Below are 23,596 nucleotides of genomic sequence, written 5' to 3'. Positions count from 1 at the left end.
AGCGCGGGAATTTTTGCTCTTCCTCCTCCTCTCGCCTTACGTCGTTCTCCTCCTCGCATACTGCGCGTCGCATCCGACCTTGCCCCGACGAGTCGAGCTCTTTGCGCTATAGACGGACGACGACGGCCTTGTCGAAATGGGGCTCGCTGCGAGAGCCGACGATGACGTGCCCTTTGGCTGGGTGAGGGAAGGCAACTTCATTGTTCCCTGGTGGCATAGCAGGGTGCGTCATCTGTCGATGCCTGTTTAGGCACGTCCACGGCCGATGCTGACTTTGCCGTAGACGGGCATCATTGTTAAATGGGTCATCTTCCTCGTCCTCTTTGCCCTCATCATGGGATACATCGTCGGAGGATACCTGCACGCCAGGGCCAGACTCAGAAAGGGACTGCCTCCGTTGGCGTACCACAGGGTAAGCATGCCAACTCCTCGCCCGTCTTCGCTCAATCCGCGAGGACGGCAAGAGAAGCGCTTCTGCTGACCATCGGTTTGCTCCCCTGCACAGTGCTTGGTCGGTCGACGAGCAAGACAACCGGCCCAGTATCAAAACGGATGGCCTCAGGCCAACTACGGCTACTACCAGCCAAACGCCTACCCAATGAACGACATGAACGCGCCTCCCGTCTACGACCCCAACCGTCCTCCCGTCTACATGGCCCCGCCGCCCGACGGGGGTTCAAAGGTCGACCCTTCACAGTGGAGGAACGAGCCGACGGCGCGCGCCCCCGAGGCCAACCCGGCTCCCGACTACCATAGGTAAAGCGCTTCGAGATGCATGATTCAAGAGTGAGGGACTAGGCAGGGGAGGGGACTACTATGGTCACTTTTCTGTGCAAAGCAAATGGGGTGATAACTGGGCTCTGCGCATCGCAGGTGGTGCCATAATACTGTCGACAGGGGGTCTAGGATGCCGAGGGTGGAGAGTGGAGAGCGTGTCTTCTTTCAACGAGCAAGGATGGATTGTGATTTGGTCCATATTTTGCGGAAGAGATGGCTCGCGAAGTCGGGCGACATGAACAAACCCAGATATTAAATATGAAGCAAGCATTTATTACGAAACGCTATCATCACCATCCACAACGCCAGGCATGTCGGGGTATAAGTCACATGGCGCGCGCATTGTTAGTCCACGTCCATGGCATCACCGTCGTCGTCGAGCGCAGCGCCGTGCGCGTCCACGGCCTGCGTCGCCGGGGTTTGATTCACCAGGCGCGTCTCCGGAAACGCGATGCCTTCGCGCTCCTGCCTCTGCTTCTCCCTGACGCGGCGACGGGCATCGAGAATGGCCCTGTGTACACCGTCGCGCTCCTCGGGCACCGTCAGCGAGCGCGGGTCGCTATACAGGACCATCTGCATGCCGGCCAACTCGCCGTCGGAGTTGGCGAGCACATGTGGGGGGATGCGGTTCTCCCGGAGATGCTGCTCGATGTCGGGGAGGAAGACGAGCCTGCCATCGTCGGCATCGCCGTCGGAAGAGGATGAGGAAGCGAGCTCGTCGTCAATGTTGTAGATGTAGACCTTGTGCTTGGAGTCGTCGAGCTGCATCGTGTCGTCGAGGTCGTCGCTGCAGTAGGGCGGCGGCGGCGGCGGCGGCGGCTGCTGTCGGGTCGCTGTGCTGGAGTCGCCGAGGGCGAGGGTCGGCGACTCGACGGGGACGTAGAGCTTGGAGCCATTCTGCTCTGCGCGGGGGTTAGTATCAGAAGCAGAAGAGAGCCGTGGCGGAGGAAGAAAGGGAGCATGATTGTACCAAGATTGAGCAGGCTGAGCCGCTTCGACAGCCGCTCGTTGTCCTGCGTCTCTGCCTTTCTCTTGCGCGGCGGCGTCGCAGCCTGTAGTGGCGACCAGGTTGCAGGGGACCAGGCGCCGGTTGTAGTGGGGGACTGGCCCGCTGCAGCTCCCTGATGAACCATCATCTTTTTCTTCTTTCCCTTGACAGCCCCGGCGAGTCCGTTGCAGCGTCCACCTCCTCCTGGTCATTCACCTCGGCCCCGAACAACGACGACGATGATTAAGAAGAGGGCAAATTGAGAGAGAAAGCGAAACAAAGGGGGACGAGGCTTGTCGGCACGTGCAGCGAACAGGCGGGCGTGGATTGGAGAGAGAAAGAGAGGACGGTCAGATGCGGGCCGCGGCGCAAGCTCGTCGCCCTCTTGTATCTGTGACTCAGGCTTGTAGAAGTTTCCACCCCATCCCCCTCCCCCTCCCCCTCCTCCTCGTCAAGAACCCGCTCGAACCTCGCCGTTGCGTCCACGCAGCCAATTTCCTGCCGCCGACGACAAGACCCGGCCTTCTTTCGGTCGAGCCTCGAGTTCAGCGCCGGCTCTTCTCAATTGCGACCATGGCCGACCCCCAGTGGCCCGCCGCCCTCGTGCGCAAGACCTTTTTCGACTTCTTTGAGCAGCGGGGTCACACGATAGGTATCCAACCCTCGCTCCCGGCTATTCAGCGCATCAACTATGCTGCTTCGTCTTTCGGATGCGGTTCGACAAGATGTTGACAATCATCCAGTCCCCTCGGGCTCCGTCGTCCCTCACAATGACCCCTCCCTGCTCTTCACCAATGCCGGCATGAACCAGTTCAAGCCCATCTTCCTCGGAACCATTGGCAAGACGGACCCCATGGCCGGCCTGAAGCGTGCCGCCGACTCCCAAAAGGTCATCCGCGCCGGCGGCAAGCACAACGACCTCGACGACGTCGGCAAGGACAGCTACCACCACACCTTTTTCGAGATGTTGGGCAACTGGTCCTTTGGCGACTACTTCAAAAAGGAGGCCATCGCCATGGCCTGGGAGCTCCTCACAAAAGTCTACGGCCTCGACCCGGCCCGCCTCTACGTCACATACTTTGAGGGCAACCCGGCCCTGGGCCTGGACCCTGATCTCGAGGCCAAGGAGCTGTGGAAGGCTATCGGCGTTCCGGAGGAGCAGATCATCCCGGGAAACATGAAGGACAACTTCTGGGAAATGGGCGACCAAGGCCCCTGCGGCCCCTGCAGCGAGGTGCATTACGACAAGATCGGCGGCCGCAACGCTGCGCACATTGTCAACGAGGACGACCCCATGGTGGTCGAGATCTGGAACATCGTCTTCATCCAGTACGACCGCCAAAAGGACAAGAGCCTCAAGTCCCTTCCCGCAAAGCACATCGACACGGGCATGGGCTACGAGCGGCTGGTCTCTGCGCTGCAAAATACAGACTCCAATTACGCCACCGACTGCTTCACGCCCCTGTTCCAGAAGATCCAGGACGTCACCGGCGTCAGGCCCTATACCGACAAGTACGGCAAGGATGACGCCGACGGCATCGACACGGCCTACCGCGTCATCGCCGACCACATCCGCACCCTTTCCTTTGCCATCTCGGACGGTGCGGTGCCCAACAACGACGGCCGCGGCTACGTCATCCGACGAATCCTGCGACGAGGAGTCCGCTACGCCCGCAAGTACCTCGGCGCCGAAATCGGGTCCTTCTTCTCCAAGATCCTGCCGGCGTTGGTCGAGCACATGGGCGAGCAGTTCCCCGAACTGGCCAAGAAGCAGCAAGACATCAAGGAAATCCTGGATGAGGAAGAGGAGGCGTTTGCGCGAACCCTGGACCGCGGCGAGGCGCAGTTTGAGCGGTACGCGGCCAAGGCGGTCAAAGACAACGCCAAGAAACTGGACGGGGACATTGTGTGGCGGCTCTACGACACCTTTGGATTTCCCGTCGATCTGACCAGGCTAATGGCGGAAGAGCGCGCTCTCGACATCGACGAGGACGAGGTCAACGCCGCCAAGGAGAAGGCGCGAGAGGCGAGCAAGGCGGTCAAGGACTCGGTCGACACGTTTGCCAAGCTCGACGTGCATCAGATTTCCGAGCTGGAACAGAAACGAAGCATCCCCCGGACCCAAGACGACGACAAGTTTGTCAAGGGAGACAGCAAGGGCAAGGTGCAGCTTGTTTTCGATGGCAAGACGTTTCACAGCTCGACAAAGGACCTCCCGCCCAACACTGCCATCGGCATCTTGGTGGACAGGACAAACTTTTACGCAGAGTCTGGTGGTCAGGTTGCCGACACGGGCCGCATAGTCATCGACGACGTGGCCGAGTTCAAGGTCATGGACGTCCAGAACTACGGCGGCTACATTCTGCACAGCGGCTACATCGAGTACGGTGCCCTGTCGTCCGGCGACGAGGTCATCTGCGAGTATGACGAGCTCCGACGGTCGCCTATCCGCAACAACCACAGTGGCACCCACGTCCTGAACCACGCCCTGAGGGAAGTGCTGGGAGACGACGTCAACCAAAAGGGCTCTCTGGTGGACAACGAGAAGCTGCGCTTTGACTTTTCACACAAGTCGCAGGTCAAGATTGACGAGCTTCGCAAGATCGAGGACATGTCCAATGCCTACATCCGCCGGGAAGCCAAGATCTACTCCAAGGACGTCGATCTGGATCTCGCGCGCGAGATTGAGGGCGTGCGCGCCGTTTTTGGAGAGACGTATCCCAACCCCGTGCGAGTCGTGTCTGTCGGCATGGACATTGATACCATGCTCAAGGACCCCAAGAAGCAGGAGTGGCGCCAGTACAGTGTCGAGTTTTGCGGTGGCACGCACGTCGACAACACGTGCCTGATCAAGGATCTCATCATTGTCGAGGAGAGCGGCATCGCCAAAGGTATCCGCCGCATCATCGCGTATACAGGCGCCGCGGCGCACCAGGTCCAGCGCGAGGCGGTTGAGTTCTTTAAGAAGCTCGACGCGCTCGACGCGCTGCCCTTTGGCGCCGAAAAGGAGGCGCAGGTCAAGGCGCTGTCGCAGGAAATCAGCCAGCTGGTCATCTCGACGCTCACCAAGGACGAGTTCAACCAGCGGTTCCAGAGGATTGCGACGGGAGTCGTGGCCGAGCAGAAGAAGCGCCAAAAGGCCGAGGCCAAGGCCGCGCTCGACACCGTGCTCAAGCACTTTGAGCAGAACAAGGACTCCAAGTGGTTCGTGGGCCGGCTCCCCATTGGCGGCAACGCCAAGGCCCTCACCGAGGTGATTAAGCACTTCCAAAGCAAGGACAAGGAGAAGACGCTGTACATGTTTGGCGGAAGCAAAGACGAGGGCGCGCTCGTGCACGGCGTCTATGTCGGAACGGTAAGCTGCCCCGCCCCCTTTTGTCCCTGCTCAGGGCGCAAGTGATGCTCTTCGGACCGTGGTGATTATCTCGAGAAACTAACGAGCGTTGCTGTAAAGCACCTCTCCTCCAAGGGCGTCACCGCCGAGCAATGGGCGGCGTCGGTGTCGGAGGTGGTCGGCGGTCGCTCGGGCGGCAAGGAGCCCTCGCGGCAGGGCCAGGGGACCCAGCCCGAGAAGATTGACGAGGGCGTCGAGACGGCGACCAAGTGGCTCCAGGAGAAGCTGAAGCTGTGAGACGCGTTGATTTTGTGTCTTTTGTCTCTGTTTGTCACGTAGATATCGTGCCCCGGAGAGGGTGTGGTGAAAGGAGAAGGAGGCTGCTGGGACTGGATTTGCTACATGTCGAGGCCAGTTTATTGGGGACTAAACAAACATGTGGGCGGGAGCTAAAGGGCCTGGGCATGGGAATTAGGGGCTGTGGGCTTTGGAACAAGAGCGTTTTCACATGATAGTTTCCATGGCGTGGAACACTACAGAGACGATAGAGGGGCAACAGCTGAGACGTGCTCTGTTTTCTAATGCTGGGCGTCACCGCAGCGATGGTTCTTGTGATGGCGTCGCCGAGAGGACACGAGGGGTTCATGGACCGTGTGGTACAGCTCCGCCTGATGTTTCTGTGCATAGTTACTGCCGTCCTTCTCTTTATCTCTTCTTCTTTTCGTCCTCCCTTGCCCATGGCTCTCCTTAGTTTACAAGGAAGGGGCTGCTCTTCCGAGTCTCATCCGCGCCCGCCGTCGTCGCCGCCGCCATCCACGCAGACAGACACGCGCCCTAGACGGTGACCATGACGCTGGCGTTCTTGTAGTGGGTGAGCAGGGGGTTCTCGCCGCTGCGCGTCTCCGTGTCCTCGACGTAGGCCCAGCGGCGCATAAAGTCGCCGTGGGACATGACGCGCGTGAGCTTTCCCGTGACGGCGCGGTAGATGGCCTCGGTGATGCGGAAATCGGTGGGGAAGAGGATGTCGAAGTAGCCCTGGTGGACCTGGAGTGTTGCGAGGCGCAGCGCAGGAGCGGGCGGGCGGGTTAGCCGGGCGCTGAGTTTCCATGCAGAGGAAAGCGGGGGGGAGGGGGGGATGAGAACAAAGAAAAGGGGGTGGTTACGCACCAATGGAGTCGTGACGGGCACCGTGGTGCGCTGGTAGCGGGTCTGGACGACGGGGGCGTTGAGGCCCTTGACGGCCTGGGGCAGGGCGTGAAAGTCGGAGGTCAGGAGGCGGTGGGCGGGAAAGTAGCGCTCGAGGACGTCGAAGAACTGCATGAGGCGGGTGGGGATGAACTCAGGGGCCGACAGGTTGGCGGCAAAGGGCAGGCGGGCGGAGAGGTAGCGCAGGACGGGGTTGTCCGGGTAGGGCGTGGGGTAGTCGCCGGCGGTGGCGGCGTGGCGGACGCGGAAGAAGCGGGCGGCGACGGGGTCGAGGTCGTGGGCGTAAAACTCGTAAAAGTCGCCGTCGCCGTCGACGAGGACGTGGCCCTGCAGGGGCTCGCCCGAGGCGACGTCGTAGCGGATGCCGTCGTGGGCAAAGTTGTCAAAGACCTCCATGGCGAGGAAGAAGCAGGGCGAGGGCACGCGGCGGTCCCAGTCGAAGATGGAGCGGTTGACAATGTCGACGCGGGCGGCGTGGCCGCGCGCCTCGGCCGAGGCGCGCAGGTGGCGGGCCTGCATGTCGGCGAGCGAGGGCGAGATCTCGATGACGTTGTAGCGCGTGCGCGCGTACACCTGCGGGTCGACGTGGCGGATGTAGTCGAGGACGTTGAGCATGAGGGTGCCGCGGCCGGCGCCCATTTCAAAGATGAGCAGGTCGTCGTAGGGGTACGTGGTGAGGCGGTAGTTGGCCACGAGGTAGCGCGCCACGGCCTCGCCGTAAAAGGGGCGGAAGAGCTCCGTGGGCGTGTGCCAAAGCTGCCGCGTCGGGTTGTCGCCCTCTGCGTCGTCGAGCGCGTCCTCGAACTCGGTGTAGCGCCGGCCCAGCTCCGCCTGGAACTCGAGCTCGTCGCGCAGCGCGTGGAAGGCAAACGGCTCGCCGGGGCTGAAGATGACGGCCTGCCTGGAGAAGTAGCCGTACGCCGGGTTGTAGAGGCTGTCTGGAATTCTTGCCGTCAGTCAATCCCAACGCCCACTTGGTCCTTTCCCCCCACGATGGCTTCTGCAAAGGAGACCGACCGTCGATAAAGTCCCGCAGCAGCATCTTGACCCTGCGCGGCCGCTCCGTGCGCTTCTTGAGGTCCTGCGCCGACACGTAGGGGTACTGCGCAAACTCGTCGCGCCGGTCCTCGGGCAGGATGTGCGTGCGCTGCTGCCAGCGGCTCTCGTTTGTCTGCATGCCGCGGTCTCGCGAGGCTCGGGTCGCGTAGGGCCGGTGGTGTCGCGGCGCGCGGTGGACGAGGCCGTGCTGCTGCTGCTGCTGCTGCTGGTCATGATGGTGGACGCCGAGCCCGTTGCGCAGCACTCGATGGCCCTGGCATCCGCGCGGCCGGTGGCGGAACAGCTGGCGGAACAGCTGGGCCACAACGGGCGAGTCCATTGGGGGGAGGGGGTGTTGGCAGAAGTCTTTCAAAGGCAGCTTCTCGCGTATGCGTAGACAAGAGGCAGCTTCTCGATAGCAAAAGCTGTAATTATCATGTCGAGCTTTCCATATCGGGCCAGTGGTCGGAGTGGGGATTAATCCGCCGACGACGTGTGGACCCCTGCTTCGGCATGGCTAATCCTCGGAGAGAGCATGAGCCATGACTTCACCAGAGATTGTCGCCGGCGCGCAAGTCAATGCACGCAGACAACAGCAATCCAAGCCTCTTCGCCTGCTGCGCCTGCTGCTCCCCTCCCGCCGTTTCCTAAAGCTCGCTCCAGAGCCCACGACATGAACAAAGGGACCATGAGCCTTGCGCCACCGCCGACTCCGCCTCCGCAGCAGCAATGTCCCTGACCCAGCACCCCAAGGCCTACGCCTCGGCCGCCCTCGTCGCCGCCGCCTTTGCCGCCGGTGTCCTCGCCACCCTCGGCTTCAAAGACCTCTATCCGGACCTCGAGCGCCGCTACCAGCGCAAGACCAGCGCCGGCGGGCGGTCCGTCCGCCGCCAGAGCAGCTTCTTCTGGGGCTCGCCCCTCACGCTCGAAGACCATGAATCCGACGACGGCGAGCCGTTGACAGTCGCCGCCGCAGCACCGCCAGTCGCCGACGGCATCGAGGCCTGCATCGGCAACACGCCCCTCGTCGAGATCCGCTCCCTGTCCGAGGTCACGGGCCGCACCATCCTTGCCAAGGCCGAGTTCCTCAACGGCGCCGGCAACAGCCCCAAGGACCGCGTCGCCCTCGGCATCATCCGCCAGGCCGAAGCGGACGGCCTGCTGACCCCCCACCGCGGCGACACCATCTATGAGGGCACCGTCGGCAGCACCGGCATCTCCCTCGCCACCCTCGCCCGCGCCCGCGGCTACCGCGCCCACATCTGCATGCCCGACGACCAGAGCCTCGAAAAGTCGGACCTGCTGCTGCACCTCGGCGCCGCCGTCGAGCGCGTCCCTGTCGCCCCCATCACTAGCCCCGACCACTTCGTCAACCTCGCTCGCCGCCGCGCAGCCCAGCACGCCCAGTCGGCCGCCGACGGCAGCAGGGGCTTCTTCGCCAACCAGTTCGAGTCGCCCGCCAACTGGCGCGCCCACCTGCACACCACGGGGCCCGAGATCCTGTCCCAGACAGACGGCGCCCTCGACGCCTTTGTCGCCGGCGCCGGCACCGGCGGCACCATCTCGGGCCTCGCCCGCTACCTCAAGCTCGAGGCAAAGCTAGCCCGCATCCGCGTCGTCCTCGCCGACCCACAAGGCAGCGGCCTCTATAACAAGGTCAAGCACGGCGTCATGTACTCGTCGACGGAGCGCGAAGGTACCCGCCGCCGCCAGCAGGTCGACTCCATCGTGGAGGGCGTCGGCATCAACCGCGTCACCAACAACTTCGAGGCCGGTCGTGATCTCATCGACGACGCCGTCAAGGTCTCCGACGACCAAGCCTGCCGCATGGCCCGCTGGCTCGTCGAGAGGGACGGCATTTTTGTGGGCAGCAGCAGCTCCGTCAACTGCGTCGCCGCCGTCGTCACCGCCATGTCTCTGCCCGCAGGGAGCCGTGTCGTCACCGTCCTGTGCGACTCGGGCACGCGCCACCTCAGCAAGTTCTGGAAGCGCATCAAGGAGCTGGGGCTGGAAGACGACGAGACCACGGACCTCTTTCTAGAGCTAGGGATACCCAAGGCGGGAGATGAATCACGTAAATAGACGGCCTCTCCGCCGCGGTCAAGTGCGCGCATAGAATTACTCTTGCTTTATTGAGCGCCAAAGCTCGAACTCAGATTTCGTCTGAAAGCAATTAGCAAAGAACACATATGTTGCGCCAAGAGCCGGGGAACAGCCGACGCCTTCGGAGCTCCCTCCAACGGAGTCAGCACAAAAAGGTATAAGGAAAACCGTGCCATAGGCCTTCGTCGTGGTACACATTGCCAAATAGAGATCCCTTCCCAAACTCCCGACCGAATCCGTCCCCTGAAACCGTGAACGCAGCACGCCAATGCGACGGCGCCTCTTTGTGATCTGCAGTAAAATGAAATGCCCTTCTTCGCGTTGCTCGGCGCTCGAGCCTCAGGAGAACTATGCAAATTTAGCGTCGTCGGTTCCAATGGGCGGCGGGGGGCGCGCGCGAAAACATACCTTCCAGCGGTTGCCACAGTTCATGCATTCGCAAAAGGTCGTCATCGGTTCATCAGCAGCCCTGGTTTGTGCCTGCGTGTAACTGACTTTCTTCTTCTTGCAACGGCCGCACTCGAGACTTTCGCTGATGCTCTTTTCGGCCATGGGAACCTGCGCCTTCTTCATGTTTTCCTTTTCGAGCTCCTTGTCCTTTCTGCGCTGGTCATCGCTCTTGAGGTCGTCGTCGGTCATGGTGGCGAACCGCTCGGGTGAGATGTCGCCCGTCAGGACCCGTCGTCCAAGCTCCTTGTTGGTCTTGGTCTTGAGGTTGGAGAAGAGCGATCGAATCTTCTTCTTGTACTCGGCATTTTCGCCCTTGAAGGCGTCCATGACAGCCTGCTCCACCGCCACCGCCTTGGCCATAACATCCGACGGGGGATCGGTGGAGCGGAAGGCAAGGCCGTTGTAGACGAGGCCGATGCACTGGTTGCGGACGTTGGAGTCGGTGCGCTTTATATCTACTCCATCAGTGTCAAACTTCCGCTTCTCAGGGTCGCCGATAAAGGCCTTTTTGGAACCGGGGGCGGGGCCCGAGGGCAGCGAGACGGGGACGGCAGCTGGGGAGCCGATCTTGGCCTTGTGGAGCTTCGAGTTCTTCTCTTGCTCCACGAGCTTCTTCCACTTGATGACGAGCTCCGCCGCGGCTCTGGCGATTTCCTTGTTGGGGTTCGAGCGTAGTTTTCCGACAAAGACGCCGGCGCGGGTGGCCTGCGAGAGATGATGGTGAGCACAAGGTCACTAGGTGGGGCGGGTGGCAAGCTATAGATAATGAGATAGGGGGCGTGGAGAAGGCGAGACTGGAAGAGCCAGCCAGCTGGGGCGCAAGTCCCTCTCTCTCTGCCGCCCGTCAAGCGTTTGCGACAGAGCAGCTGAGCCCTCGACGCAGTCTTTGTCAAGGAAAACACAAGGAAGTGAGGGGGTAAGAAGATGAGGCGCATCGGCACTGACCCGCAGCATCTCCTCGGTCGGGGCGGCATCCTTCTTGAGCATGTCCAGCAGCTTGATGGCGTTCTCCGGCGGCTCGTTGGCAGCGACCGACTTGGTCAGCGCCTTGACGCGCGACTCGAGCTCGCGTTGGTCCATGACGACGACGATGCCCCAGACGCGATGCCGATGTCCTTTGTCCTCGTGTGCGTGGTAGAGAGCGCGCGCGCCGATGGTCGCAATGGGCTAGGCAAGCCGAGTCGTCGGTTGGCGGCAAAAACGTTGGTTGGGTTTGCTTGCGCAGACTGAGGGGGAAAGCTGTTGATGGTGGAGACGATAGCCGCGCTTTACCCGGTTCACCCCGGCGTTGCTTTAATGGCTCATGTAGCGAATGCTCCGTCGTCTGCAATCTGCCTACCCTGTACTGCGAAATCGCCCGGACCGGACTCTCGCGAGCTTCAGATTATTCACTTTGCCATACCAATAGCGTACGTACGTGGACTCGAGACAATGTAGATAATTTTAACTGTGGGCTATTCAAGGATTTAAAGTCGCTATATCAAGTCTTCTTGAAAAATAGTGACGGTGGTCAAGGTCCCCCTTTCTGGTTACCATATCTTCTGCACAGATCCGTGAATCAAACAACCGTTCCAACAGGACATTGGTCGAGCTCGCGCTTCCAGTTCCGGCTCTGATATACTCGCGAACACCTGCCAACCGGCAAGCGGCGTGTGTGACCCCCATCTAAGCCACTGACAGAGAATCATTGCCTTTATTCGTCACCCTCCAAATCCTCCGCCGCCTCTCTCCTCGCCCCTCTCCTCCTCTTACTCGGCCCTCCCTCACTGTCCCTTGCGTCGTCCCCCGTCACGTTGGACCTGAGCCTGTCCACTGCCGCCGCCATCCGTTTGCTTCCCTGGGCCTTTTGCCTTGGCGCAAACGCCTCCTTGGCACCGACCCCGACGCTGCCGCCAAAGTATCGAGTAATGTTGCTCTGCGTGCCCTCGACGTCCCGCTTGTTCATGTCGCGAATCACCGGCACCAGTACCTCATCAGTCCGCTCCTTGCTCCACCCAATCGTCGACATGAGGAATCGCCGCAGGCCCTCCACGTCTGGCACGCCCCACTGGAACACCTCGGCGCTGTCGTCCACTTCCGGGTGGAGGTACGCGTCGAATACGGCTGGGTTGGGAAACCCGACGGGCAGAAATAGCTTCGTGGCTTGTGACTTGCGAAACTTCCTGCGGAACTGTGACGAGGCGTCGGCCTCTTTGGGGCCGGCCTGGCTTTGGACGGCCGTCCACCAGTCCCGAAACTCCTCGAGCCCCGTTTTGCCGGGGAATTCGGACAGAATCTCGACGGCCGTGACCGGTCCAACCCCGGACAAGCCCTCTGTGTAGTCAGATCCGAGCAGCTGGGCGAGAGAGATCAGTTGCTCCCTCGACAGCGACAGCTCCTTCTCAAGATCAGCACCGAGGTAGCACTCGACAAACTTGTTGCTGTTGAACATGTTCTTGTAGACACGCGTCCCGCCGAACAGAAACGTATCCGAGTCATCGGTCACGATGCCGTCGACGATGCCGAGATTGACCAGCTCCGCGCACTGCGCCTCTGCCTCCATCGGCGCCGTGATGTAGGGAATGCCAAATAGGCGGAGCAGTGACTGGCATTCAGTCACCATCACCTGCGTGACCTCATCTGCGTCACGGCGGTCCTTCTTCTGCTGACTTCGCAATGCCCTCAACTCCTTTTCGTAGTCTTCCCTGTTCTGTGCCGCAGGCTTTTGGTTCAACTCACTGGCGAAGCGGGCGTGCTCTTCGGCCTCCTCGGCCATTTGCCTCAATAGCTCCTCGTCTTCAGGGTCGCTGTACTCGTCATCATCCGCTTCGGCGAATGCATCGTCATAGTTTGCCTGATTTAGAGCATCTAGAGACGCCTGGGTTTCGGCAGCCGCAACATCCCCAAATAGGGGCGACTCGCTCCGTCGAGTAGCTTGCGTAGCTGACGGTGGTACCGCTGCGAGCACGTCCTCGAATTCCGGCTCGGGAGATGGCGAAGGCTCTTTGGATTCTGCCAGAGGCATCTCCTGCACATCGACACCGCGAGGGGTTTTGACACCTGCAATTGCTTCCGGAACTAAACTCTCCACGCCCGCAACTTCCGATGATTGCTTCTCGTCGGGGGCGGTGCCGAGGCTTGCGGATTCGGCACCTCCCGGTCGCCTGGGAGAAGGGGGCTCCTCAACGATTTCAATATCGCTGCCGCCATCAGATGACGAGTCAATTTCAATCAGCCGGCTCTCCATGTTTCGACGTCTGAGTCGTTGCTCTTCTTCGGCCTCCTGCCGGTCTTCGGCATTAATCTCCCTCTCCACATCGTGTTGCTTTTTCAGAGACTCCCGGATATCCGTGTCGTCCGCCAGCCAAGGAGGGAGAGGCTTGGGGCCATCTTGACCCCGGGACTCAACTTCAAATCCGCCGCCCATGTCTTCTTCTGGCCCAGTGTCCTCTTGAGCACCACTGTCCTGCTTGGCGGCCCCGTCTTCTTTCTGAGCCGCCTTCTTCACAAAGACAGACGACTTCCAGTCGAGCTTGGGAAATGGAAGCGGTCCATCGAAAGGATTCTTCTTGTTTTCAAAAACCGGCCTTGGCTGGGCGACCTTTCCCTTCCTGGATCTCGCCAAGATGGCCTGCAAATCGTCATCTCTGTCACTGTCGGCAAGCTCCTCTTTGCGCTTTGGCACCGCGGCGTTGGCTCGGTTGTTTACAACGTGAGCAATCATGGAACCGCCATTACCCTTGATCGGTCTCGAGGCTTCCACGGCCTTTTGCGTCCACTCCGGCTCCTCGGCGGATTCCCCATCAAGCTCCTCCTCGGCAGGTTCTTGGTCAAGATCGTGCTGGTTCTTTAACGAGAGGGCGATTGCCCGGCTGATATCATCCTCTTCCTCGGGATGCATTTGGTCTTCCGGCCTGCTCCGAAGCAGGGCATTCGCTTCACCCGTGTTGCCACCTACAAAGAGAGATTCTTCGCCGTCGCCCTCATCGTTGGCGAGCACGTTTTGTTGACCATCGTAGAACTGCTGCTTCCCCTCACAGATGTCGCGTGCGTCCTGGAAGCTCGCGCTGCCTGACGCCGTGGGTTTTGGCTTCGGGAGGCGGTTGAGGCCCTCGATTGGCACGTCCTCAAAGTCGTTGTCTTCCTCATCATCTTCGTCATCCTTGGTCTGATACTGGATTTCGATGGCGTCTACGTCGATGGGCTTGTGCGCCTCCCCGATGTCCTTTTCTTTGCTCACCACCCCCAGGGCCCAACCTCCCTCGGCGCCCTCATTTTTGACGAGAATATACTCGCGGTCCTTTTCCCCCGCGACGCGCGCGTTGACGCCCAGTGTCAGATCCGTGCCCTGCATGCCCACCTCGAACATGAGCCGTTGGGTGAGGTGGTTTCGTTCTTTGACCCTCTCGATCTGGAACCTCGAAAAGGCCATGCGGTCCGGGAACATGTCGTCCAGCTGGTCCTTGCTTAGACCCATTCGCAGGCGACTCCTCAACCTGGCGGCATTGAGGATATTGTATCTGTCTGGGGGCGGGAGACTCTTGAAGAATTCGCCGTCAAAGTCAATCTTGCTAAAGTCGTAAAGATTGACGTCTTCCCCGTTGTTGAACTGTCGCGCATACTCCTCCAGCTCATCAACACTCATGATTCGCGGATCGTCGGGCCTGCCCATGGACGCAATGCCGCCGTCGAGTTCCGGTAGGTGATATGCATCTTGCTTGTGGAATCTCCTCGACTGCGCCTTTTCCTTTTGCGACATGCCAATTTCGTCTAGGTAAACGACGTCGTTGGTATTGAGAGCATCCTCCTCCTGCAGCCGGGCCTCCCGCGCGGCGATGTCGCCGTTTTGCTCCCTCTTCCTCCTGTCTTCCTCCTCGACGGCGAAGCGCTGCATCTGCACGGCCAACAGCTTCCCCGCGGTCCTAACGGCATCTTCGCGCCGGCCCTCTCGACGGCGCTGTCGTTTCTGCAAGGTGGCGCGCTTCAGGGCCGGGGCGCCGCCGTCGAAGACAAAGACGGGCAGGATGCCGAACCAGAGGAGCTTGCAGATGCGGCGGAAGAAGCCGACAACGTGCGAGTTGCGCAGCGCATTGCCCTCTTTGTCGCGGACGGCCTTGAGGAATTGGTATATCCAGATGGAAGCATCGACCGCAAGGCGCTTGCGGTTGAGGGTGGCGAGGTTCGTGGGCCGCGCGCACGGCTGGATCACGGTCCAGAGGCCGTTGACACCCATGTCGACGGGTGGCGCGAGTCTTTGGGCGTAAGGGCAGTCGCTCTCCAAGTTCGGACTCGAAGTCGCATTGCGCGAGCACTACCCATGTCCGTATCGCATGGCGCTGGAGCTGCGGAAGAAGGGAGAGAGGGACAAGTCGAGCGGTTGCGGGACTGAGGTTGAATAATGGCGAGTTCAAGCCTGTAAGCAACTAAGCATTGTCGGTAATGGACTCTTGGGGGTGCCCTGCCCCACTGTAACGTGACGCAATACAGTGCACTTCAGCAGCGGTGTGGAGCCTCGTGCCGCTATCGGCCGCTGGCCCACTGCGGCGGCTCTGCAGGGAGAGATGAAAGTGCAGCCTCTTCCTCCACCATCGCATCGCTCCCCTATCGACGTCTGCAGGGCTTCCTCCCTCCAGCGTCGGCCTCGCGATGGACAAAGATGAGGCGCAGGGCTACCTAAAGTCCCTTCTGAACAAGAACCTGCGCGTGTCCACCACGGATGGGCGCCTCTTCTGGGGATCATTCAAGTGCACCGACGCGGTTCGTCCCAATGCTCAACTTCTATGCCGCTTCTGGCTGACCGGCGCAGAACAAAAATGTCGTCTTATCCCATACATACGAGTACCGACAGCCGTCGGCCGATGCCATGCACCGCCATCTAGAGGAGACGGCCGAGGGAACCGTCACGGTCGACATGACATCGCGCTATCTCGGCCTGGTCGTGGTGCCGGGACATCACATTGTCAAGATGGAACTGGAGCAATTTGTGAGCCAGATCAAGAAATGAAGTCGCATCCGTCGAGGATTTTTGGCCCATATTTCTAGGAAGAGCAAGCCAAGTGTTTGTGCTGAACTCGACTCGCAACTCGTGCTTCATTGCTGCCGGTTCTCACCATTCACCGACATCAAGAGCGCGAGACCTGATGTCGCACGTGCAGTACATGGTATTAGCAAATAAGTGTACATAAAGAAAAGACTACCCTACTAATAAGGAGAGGTCGCGAAAAGAGACGGCAGACCGATTTCCCCAGCCCATTGAAGCTTCCATGTGCACCCAGCGACAGCTGCCGCCAACCTGATAAACCGACATGCCCAATAATCACCTCGACTCCTACTCTTGCCGCCGTCTTTTTCTCAAACAGCAGGAATCCAATTCTATGCGGCGATAACCTCCTGCGTTCGTCCACGGCTCTCGCCATTCAGGCCGCCGTCGCTGTCGAGGACCGAGTGGCGGTTGTCGTCGTCCTCCTCGTCGTCCTCCTCGTCGCTCTCAACATCGGCGCCACGGCCGACCCAAGAGCTGCTGTCGTTTAGAGGAGTATCTTGGGTGGACAGGTCATGGCCCTCGTTTCTGGCGCGAATGTTGTTTCGGCGTCGCTGGGAGAGACCGCGCGAGCGGGTCGACAGCTTGGAGGAGACGGCGGCGTTGGAGGTGACCCAATTGGTAAGGGCATCCTCGCAGTCTTGGATGATGGCTTTGCTGGCTTCGTAGCCGTCGTATGCCTGGCGGGTCTCGCCGGGCGTGACCGGGGTATCGTCGATCAGGTCGAGGAGGTGCTTGCCGTAGCCGGCGATGATGGCCACCTTTTCGCAGTGCTCCCGGAGGGCATCGAATTGGTACGAGTAGGCAGCCTTGACCTTTTCGCGGGTGATGTTGGAGAGCTGAGCCTCGGCAACGAGCGACTCGGCTTCGGCACGAACGAGTTCCTGTTCCAGCACGACAATCTTGGGCGAGTTGGGCTCCTTGTATTTGAGCTGGGCGATCTGGTCGGTGATCTTCTGCTTGCCTATTGAAGCCTGGGGTTAGCACGTCGCGCGCATTGACCCGGATCAAGGTTGTTCTTACGGTCGCGGCTGGGTTGTACCGAGGCTTCGATGTTGCGGATGCTCTTCATGGTGACACGGTACTGATCGTACCGATCGACATACTGGTCTTCGAGCTCGCCGATTTCGTAGAGAAGGACGCCAATCTTGTCGGTGACGTCGGAAACATCTTCGTCGCCGCCCTCACCCCAGAGGGAGAGTTGTTGCTGTGTTGGTGGGTCAGCGTGCGACGTGATTGAGGGGCGTGGAAGTCAAGGACGTACGGCAACTTCCATGCGCTCCTTTGCGACCTGCTCCAGGCTTCGCATCACGTTCTTCTCCATCTTGACGAGCTGGGACAGCTTCTTGGCCAGGTCAGGCCCGAAGGCACCTCCGGCATTACGGCGCAGAGCGTGGCCTAGGTATCGTATGAGCTTCGCTTCCTTATGCCTCCTCATTGCATGCACTCACCAAAGCTCCCCTTTCCGAAGAGGCGGCCAGACTTGGTGGAGGAGGGGGGGGGAGGCGGGCTCTGGTCGAAGTTCCCATGTCAGCATTTCGTCTCATGACATCCCGCGGAGCCGTTGCCCTTACCTGTATCTGGGAGGCGGTAGGCGCCCGGGAGGCGCGCATGGAGTAGGTGCGATGCATGATGGCGGCGAGCGGCGCGATGGAGCTATGGAGGTAGTGGACGGGCAGGCGGGCGACTTGCGAGGAGAAGAGAAGCAAGCAAGTAGCAGAAGTAGGGGCGGGGGATCAGCGGTGTAGAGGAGATTATGTATCTATCAATGAGAGAGAAAGCGGGCAAGGGACTTTTTCTCAGAGAGGGTCGACGAGGGGAGAGATGGAAAGACTGGGATGGTTTTTATGTGACACACCAGCGCTGGTGGTTTCGCGGAGAGGCTACAGTAGAGGCGGGGGGGGAGGACAGGGGCGGCAGGCTGCGACGACGTCATCGGTGGATGTGGATTCGTCTCGGCGGCACCAGCAGGGTTTGCGCCAACCACGGCAAGGGTTCCGGGATTTGTGCACCTCTGCCGGCATGTCTCGGGCCCTTTGCTTGGGTGGCCGGGCTCGCTGGTACGTACGTGGAGTAATTAATTAGACGCGGCCCAAGATGCAGTACCAGAGCGAGCCTCTTTGCCATGGGTTCGAGTATTCATCCATGATTAATACTGCAATTAATACTGCAATTAACACTGCACTGGCAGAGGTGGAGCGGCTGGCCCGATCCGGAGGCGGCCCAGGCCAAGGCTCCTAGCGCCGAGCTAATAGCTCCTCACTCCTCACTCCTCCCTCTCTGGAGTCTGGACGACGGAGCAGCTGCTGTTGGCTCCGGCCGGACGTTGCTGTGGAGACGACAGACGACGCCGATTGTCTTCGATCCCGCCTGCACGAGGACCCCAAGTTACGGCCGTAGCTCGATGGCAGTGCTTGCTGCCTTGTCACCTTGTCACCTTGTCACCTTGTCACCTTGTCACCTTGTCACCTCTCTGCTTGTTCGCCCTCGAAAGGAGAAGCGTCGACCTGATTGATGGCTGATGTCGACTCCGGCCGGCTAACCCCCAACGCCAGCTGACGTCAAATGGACTCGGACGTTTCGGAAAGAGGCTATCGCAAATTCGCAATCATCGGCCGCTGCGCCTTTGCGGTTTCGAGTGCCTCACCAGCCACTCGCCACCGAACATCTCCAAGAACCACACATCTAGAGCTCTCTCTATAGACCGTAGACTGTTATGAGTTTGTGTAGAATGCAGTCACGATCAAGGGCTGAGGAACATGATAAGCCACTGGCCCCTGACTAATACGAGAGACTAACTAATATTCCTGAGGGAACACGCGCAGCTCTCATGAGCAGAGTGTGACTAAATTACCGGTCCTCTGCATCCGTAATGATACCCCAGACTACACGCACATTCCATGTTTGCTAGGCATTTTGCGGACTTGTACTTGTAATACCCCAGGCTGTTGGATCCACCTGTGCACTAGGCACCGATCGCGCACGTATAACTAATCGACCGCGCTAGTCACGTGCGAGTAAGAGGTGAGACACAGGGAGGAAGGTCTTTGCACACAGTTTGTATGGGACACGTTTCCCTAGTTACACAAGATATAACCAATTGAACCAGTTCGAATAACCTCACTGCAGTGAAGAGCCTGTCCACACTGATCAGTGTCGCCCGGCAAAGGTGACACAGAACAGCAAGACGGAAGAGAGCTAACCTATCGTCACGCTCTGCAAAGCGAGCTCCCTGACGGTAGGATAGTTGCTACAACGCGCGGATTGCTACGAAGACTCTGCATCAGAGCCCACTCTAGTTATCCAACCGTGCCTAAGCTTTGCTGTCATCAGCGACCCTTAGGCGTGCCCTATCGCACATTGATAACCTCATTGACACCCTGTGCCCTGTTTCTCAGCACACAGCCTGTCAATATGTCTGACAATTCATCTGCCGCACTAGCCCCGGCAACAGCCCAGGATACCCCGGCCAACGTGTCTCTCGAAGACAGGCAACTCGTTGAACGGAACCTGACGATCGTGGAGCTCCCTTCACTCCCGATCAGGCATTTCGACGCGGATTTCCTCAACGAACCTATCACCCAGAGCTCCTCCTTGTCCACCGCAACAGCTTCTTCTTAGGCTGTGTGGCAACATACACGGTGGATAAACGTAACCACGGAATTGCCCTGCTTGGGGATCTGTATAACGACTTCACGGGATGGAGCTATGATGACTTCGAACTAATCAACCCACGCCTTAGATCAAGACTCCGGACGCTTCTCAGAATTAGGGGGATCTATATGGGCAAGGCCAACTCTAGCATCTCTCGAGCTTTATGTGGCCTTCTAACAAGTAACGAACTTCCTGAATGGGATGAGAACGAGTTGCTTGGTCAAGAGGTTGCTGAAAACACCGTGGCATATAAGGTGAAACAGAAGCTGCTCCAAGGAACTGTTAAAGCGGCTATATCGTCACCGGCACCGGTAGTAATCCAGCAGCCAACTATTACCCGACCGGCGGAACCGGAATCCCCTCAGATCATTGAGACCCATCAACCCGCTCAGCAAGAGCCTCAGCATCAATGGCGCGAATCCCCTCGGTATCAGCAGACGCTCCCCGTACGGACTACCAACTTCCGAGATGCATACACGAGCATTCCACCTGTTCGATTCGAGAACGAGGAAGTTGAGGCCGATCTCACGATTAGATTCATTAAGATATGGGACAAGAAACTAGCCTATACCGGCGAACCATACGATATCTTCGATGACAAGATCCGGAAATTCATGAGCGTGTGCCGTCAAGCAAACATTCCTCCGTCTAAATTCCATGGTGTTTTCCCTTCGATTCTGGCCAAGGAAGCTCAGTCCTTCTTTCTACACGAAATCAGCACTGATTTAACCTTCGCTGAGATGTATCAGAAGATGAAAGAGCACTTTGACACCGAAATCAACCAGAAGATGTATCATACCCACTGGAGCACCCTCACCTTCAGCCGACTTCGGGCTGAGATGCCCGGTAAGTCATCTGACGAGGTCCTCCAGGCCCTTCTTACGAAATTGCGGCTCTGTAGGAGAGCACTCGGGGATAAGTCTGGCGGCGAAGGTGGCCTGATCGATGCAACGCTCAGGGCGTGCCGTGGTGTGCCTGAATTCCGACTCGCGATATACTCTCCCGCACCTACATTTGAGGGATTGGCATCACAGCTTCGATCATCGCTATCTGCCATGCAAGATGAACGATCTGAACAACCCAGTGGCCAATATCCCCAAGACCTGGATAGAGGACATGATCAGCACTTCGTGGATCGCAAATTTCAGCGAAATTCCGGCGGAACAAGAGGTCAATCACAAAGGCGTCAGCCAAATTGGAAGAAGAAATGCTACGTTTGCGGCAAGGAAGGTTGTTTCTCAACGAGACATCCTGAAAACGAGAAAAGCAGCCAAAGAGAAGTATCTACGAGAGAGGCTTCCACGGTCAATCTCGTTCGTATGCTATGTTCTTGGCTGACTATGAAGGGAATCACAGGATCAGGATGACTCGAGCACCGAGGAATCCGATGATTCTGACTCCTCTGACCCTTATGAATCGTTCTACGCTGCTGCGACCTTTCTGTCCAACGAAGCTTTCCATCATCGGATCTCTCAGTAGGCATCAAGTTATTCAACAGTGACGAACCCACACAATTCATACTAGATCGTTACTCTCAAGACTCGTTCCAAGGAATCATGCCGGACACAGGTGCGGCATGCATATCGACGGGAGGAATCGAACAACTGCGTGCTCTCCAACGAGAGATGCCCCCAGTCCAATTCCGTGATGATCGCAAGCCCGAACCAGTTAGATTTGGTGCAGGAAGATTGGAAACACCACTTGGCGTGATCACCTTGAACACACCAGTGGGAGAGGTTGATTTTCATATAGTCAACGTGCCAACGCCATTCCTCCTATGCCTAGCTGATATGGATCGGCTCGGCGTATATTTAAATAACGTCACGAACGAGCTCGTTGGCAATGGTGTGAGCGTTCCAGTGATTCGAAGATGGGGTCACGCGTGGTTCTTCTTGCGGAAACAAGAGGCATCAGTGGCATATCTCACGGAGGCTGAATTGCGGCGCCTCCACACGCGTTTTGGTCATCCATCCGTGTATCGGCTGCACAAGCTGCTGAATTCGGCTGGCCATGATGTGGAAATCGAAGCTCTGGAAATGATCAAGAAGTTCTGCCACTACTGTCAGATGAAATCCGACCCGCCACGAAGGTTCAAGTTCAGCTTGAAGGATGATTGTGACTTCAATTACGAAGTCATCGTTGATGTCATGACATTGGGTGGCAGACCAGTCCTCCATGTTGTTGATCAAGCCACTGCCTATCAGGCAGGAGATTCCTATCCAACATGACGGCCAAGGAAACGTGGCTCGCGTTGAAACAATGTTGGATGGATACATACCTTGGACCACCCGATGTGATCACTCATGACGCAGGCACGAATTTCGCTGCTGCCGAGTTCCAAGCAGAAGCGAAATTGATGGGAATAACGTGTCATCAGGTGCCTGTGGAAGCACATTGGGCTGTTGGGAAGGTTGAGAAGTATCATGTGCCCGTCCGAAGAGCATATGATATATTAAAGGCAGAGCTGAAGGATACCGTGAGCCCTGATCAAGTCCTTCAAATGGCTTTCAAGGCTGTCAACGACACAGCCGGTCCGGATGGCCTCGTTCCAACCCTCCTCGTCTTCGGTGCTCTGCCTCGAATGACGATGGATTCGCCGCCTACACCTTCCGCAATGGCAAGAGCTAAGGCGGTGTGGCGAACGATGTCAGAGCTGAGGAAGATCAACGCCCAGAGGAAGGTTCAGACCGCGTTAAATACGCGTAATGGGCCTGATACAGCGTTGCGCCTGCCCTATCCCTGGCGCTAGGAAGCGAAGTTCGCGTATTTCGCGAGAAGCACGGATGGCAAGGCCCATATAAAGTGCTCGAGGTGACGGATACGGAAATCGCAGTTGACCTGGACAACGGACCAGCGAAATTTCGCAGTACATGCGTCCAACCGTACTATCGTCACCCGGAATCGCTCCTTCCTCAGTTGCAACCCGACCCTAGCCCTAGCCGCACAGACCCATCAACACAACAATCACTCCTTCCCTCAACACAATCCGATCAACAACATCCTCTTCAAAACCCTCTTCCCCTTCCACCCACAACTCAACAACCTCTTCCTCTTCCTACCACAGAAGACCAACCCAAACCTTTCGAATACCCTGAGCCAAAGAGGCCGCGCAGGCGTGGCCGACCTAGGAAGGATGCTGCACAAAATGGCACATCAGAATCCACTATTGTTTGCTCACCCGTTCAATTTATCGTTCATCATGAAGCTAATGCGTTTCTTGTTCGAAAAGAAATGGAACATCTCGGCCTAGCCAAGCGGCTACGAGCTGAAGGAAAGATCACAAGCACCGGTTTCCCATTTGAAGCTTCCGACACACTCGAGCTCACGAACCTCCTCGCCGCTGGGGTCATTGTACCCGAAGAATTCGATGCGAATAAACATGGTGGATATCGTGTCTTCAAATCACGAATGGTCAGAGAGGTTAAGGAAGAAATACTGCAACGCCATACGAGAAATCACGCCTCGTTGTGCAAGGATACAATGATGATGGGAAACGTGGGATCCTCACACAAGCCCCTACCATCAGCCGGCCCGCACAACGCGTGGCCTTGGCCTTAGCACCGTTTCTCTGCACACGGGATATGTTCATCATGATCAGAGACATCACGATGGCATACACACAATCCCAGACCAAGCTGGCCCGTGTCATCCTTGCAGCCCTTCCTCAAGAACTCAAAAGAAGATATCCAGAGGGAACAATCCTGCGAATCGTGAAGCCGCTATATGGCATCGCAGAGGCAGGAGCCCACTGGTTCAACACATATCACGACCATCACTGCCGCAAGCTTAATATGGAAACCTCTTCGTTTGACCCGTGCCTTCTGATCACGGCAAACAACATCGCCGACAAGGACCTGTTTGGCATCGCGGCCTTGCAAACGGATGACACATTCATTGTTGGCACAGATGCATTTCTCAAGATCGAGGAGAAAGAACTCTGCTTTAAGGCCAAGCCAAAGAGATTCTCCAAGAAGGTTCCATCTGCGACTTTAACGGCAGCCGCCTGACCATACAAAATGGCTGTGTC

The 23,596-nt window shown here is 58.4% G+C and overlaps 10 protein-coding genes across 10 annotated transcripts; 6 read left to right on the top strand and 4 right to left on the bottom strand.

Annotated features, from left to right (window-relative positions):
• Nucleotides 1–136: 136 nt before the first annotated feature.
• HRG_06599 (chitin synthesis regulation, resistance to congo red domain-containing protein) lies at nucleotides 137–760 on the top strand (the record flags this gene model as incomplete). The annotated part of the gene is made up of 3 exons (XM_044865070.1): nucleotides 137–223; nucleotides 284–412; nucleotides 506–760. 3 exons carry the CDS (start codon nucleotides 137–139, stop codon nucleotides 758–760), a joined length of 471 nt encoding a protein of 156 aa, XP_044720010.1.
• A 362-nt stretch (nucleotides 761–1,122) lies between these two features.
• Nucleotides 1,123–1,910, bottom strand: HRG_06598 (uncharacterized protein; the record flags this gene model as incomplete). Its single annotated transcript, XM_044865069.1, has 2 exons — nucleotides 1,123–1,679; nucleotides 1,748–1,910. 2 exons carry the CDS (start codon nucleotides 1,908–1,910, stop codon nucleotides 1,123–1,125), a joined length of 720 nt encoding a protein of 239 aa, XP_044720009.1.
• Nucleotides 1,911–2,338: 428 nt separating this feature from the next.
• On the top strand, nucleotides 2,339–5,396 carry HRG_06597 (tRNA synthetases class II (A) domain-containing protein; the record flags this gene model as incomplete). Its single annotated transcript, XM_044865068.1, has 3 exons — nucleotides 2,339–2,417; nucleotides 2,509–5,120; nucleotides 5,220–5,396. The coding sequence occupies 3 exons, from the start codon at nucleotides 2,339–2,341 to the stop codon at nucleotides 5,394–5,396; spliced, it is 2,868 nt and encodes a 955-aa protein (XP_044720008.1).
• A 537-nt stretch (nucleotides 5,397–5,933) lies between these two features.
• On the bottom strand, nucleotides 5,934–7,683 carry HRG_06596 (putative s-adenosyl-L-methionine-dependent methyltransferase domain-containing protein; the record flags this gene model as incomplete). Its single annotated transcript, XM_044865067.1, has 3 exons — nucleotides 5,934–6,143; nucleotides 6,267–7,243; nucleotides 7,323–7,683. The coding sequence occupies 3 exons, from the start codon at nucleotides 7,681–7,683 to the stop codon at nucleotides 5,934–5,936; spliced, it is 1,548 nt and encodes a 515-aa protein (XP_044720007.1).
• A 389-nt stretch (nucleotides 7,684–8,072) lies between these two features.
• On the top strand, nucleotides 8,073–9,425 carry HRG_06595 (pyridoxal-phosphate dependent enzyme domain-containing protein; the record flags this gene model as incomplete). The annotated part of the gene is made up of 1 exon (XM_044865066.1): nucleotides 8,073–9,425. One exon carries the CDS (start codon nucleotides 8,073–8,075, stop codon nucleotides 9,423–9,425), a length of 1,353 nt encoding a protein of 450 aa, XP_044720006.1.
• Nucleotides 9,426–9,785: 360 nt separating this feature from the next.
• HRG_06594 (transcription factor s-II (TFIIS), central domain-containing protein) lies at nucleotides 9,786–15,108 on the bottom strand (the record flags this gene model as incomplete). Its single annotated transcript, XM_044865065.1, has 4 exons — nucleotides 9,786–9,794; nucleotides 9,855–10,601; nucleotides 10,842–11,063; nucleotides 11,776–15,108. 4 exons carry the CDS (start codon nucleotides 15,106–15,108, stop codon nucleotides 9,786–9,788), a joined length of 4,311 nt encoding a protein of 1,436 aa, XP_044720005.1.
• Nucleotides 15,109–15,521: 413 nt separating this feature from the next.
• On the top strand, nucleotides 15,522–15,879 carry HRG_06593 (LSM domain-containing protein; the record flags this gene model as incomplete). Its single annotated transcript, XM_044865064.1, has 2 exons — nucleotides 15,522–15,632; nucleotides 15,682–15,879. The coding sequence occupies 2 exons, from the start codon at nucleotides 15,522–15,524 to the stop codon at nucleotides 15,877–15,879; spliced, it is 309 nt and encodes a 102-aa protein (XP_044720004.1).
• A 368-nt stretch (nucleotides 15,880–16,247) lies between these two features.
• On the bottom strand, nucleotides 16,248–17,546 carry HRG_06592 (eisosome component PIL1 domain-containing protein; the record flags this gene model as incomplete). Its single annotated transcript, XM_044865063.1, has 5 exons — nucleotides 16,248–16,879; nucleotides 16,939–17,122; nucleotides 17,180–17,313; nucleotides 17,367–17,427; nucleotides 17,490–17,546. 5 exons carry the CDS (start codon nucleotides 17,544–17,546, stop codon nucleotides 16,248–16,250), a joined length of 1,068 nt encoding a protein of 355 aa, XP_044720003.1.
• Nucleotides 17,547–19,697: 2,151 nt separating this feature from the next.
• Nucleotides 19,698–20,511, top strand: HRG_06591 (uncharacterized protein; the record flags this gene model as incomplete). Its single annotated transcript, XM_044865062.1, has 3 exons — nucleotides 19,698–19,880; nucleotides 19,935–20,415; nucleotides 20,471–20,511. The coding sequence occupies 3 exons, from the start codon at nucleotides 19,698–19,700 to the stop codon at nucleotides 20,509–20,511; spliced, it is 705 nt and encodes a 234-aa protein (XP_044720002.1).
• A 2,648-nt stretch (nucleotides 20,512–23,159) lies between these two features.
• HRG_06590 (uncharacterized protein) lies at nucleotides 23,160–23,576 on the top strand (the record flags this gene model as incomplete). Its single annotated transcript, XM_044865061.1, has 1 exon — nucleotides 23,160–23,576. The coding sequence occupies one exon, from the start codon at nucleotides 23,160–23,162 to the stop codon at nucleotides 23,574–23,576; it is 417 nt and encodes a 138-aa protein (XP_044720001.1).
• Between the last annotated feature and the right edge of the window lie 20 nt (nucleotides 23,577–23,596).

Source organism: Hirsutella rhossiliensis (assembly GCF_020360975.1).
Source record: "Hirsutella rhossiliensis strain HR02 chromosome Unknown scaffold00006, whole genome shotgun sequence".
Classification (NCBI taxonomy): Eukaryota; Fungi; Ascomycota; class Sordariomycetes; order Hypocreales; family Ophiocordycipitaceae; genus Hirsutella; species Hirsutella rhossiliensis.
The sequence above is the reverse complement of the archived record's forward strand: the minus strand, read 5'-3'. Positions and strand labels throughout refer to the sequence as shown.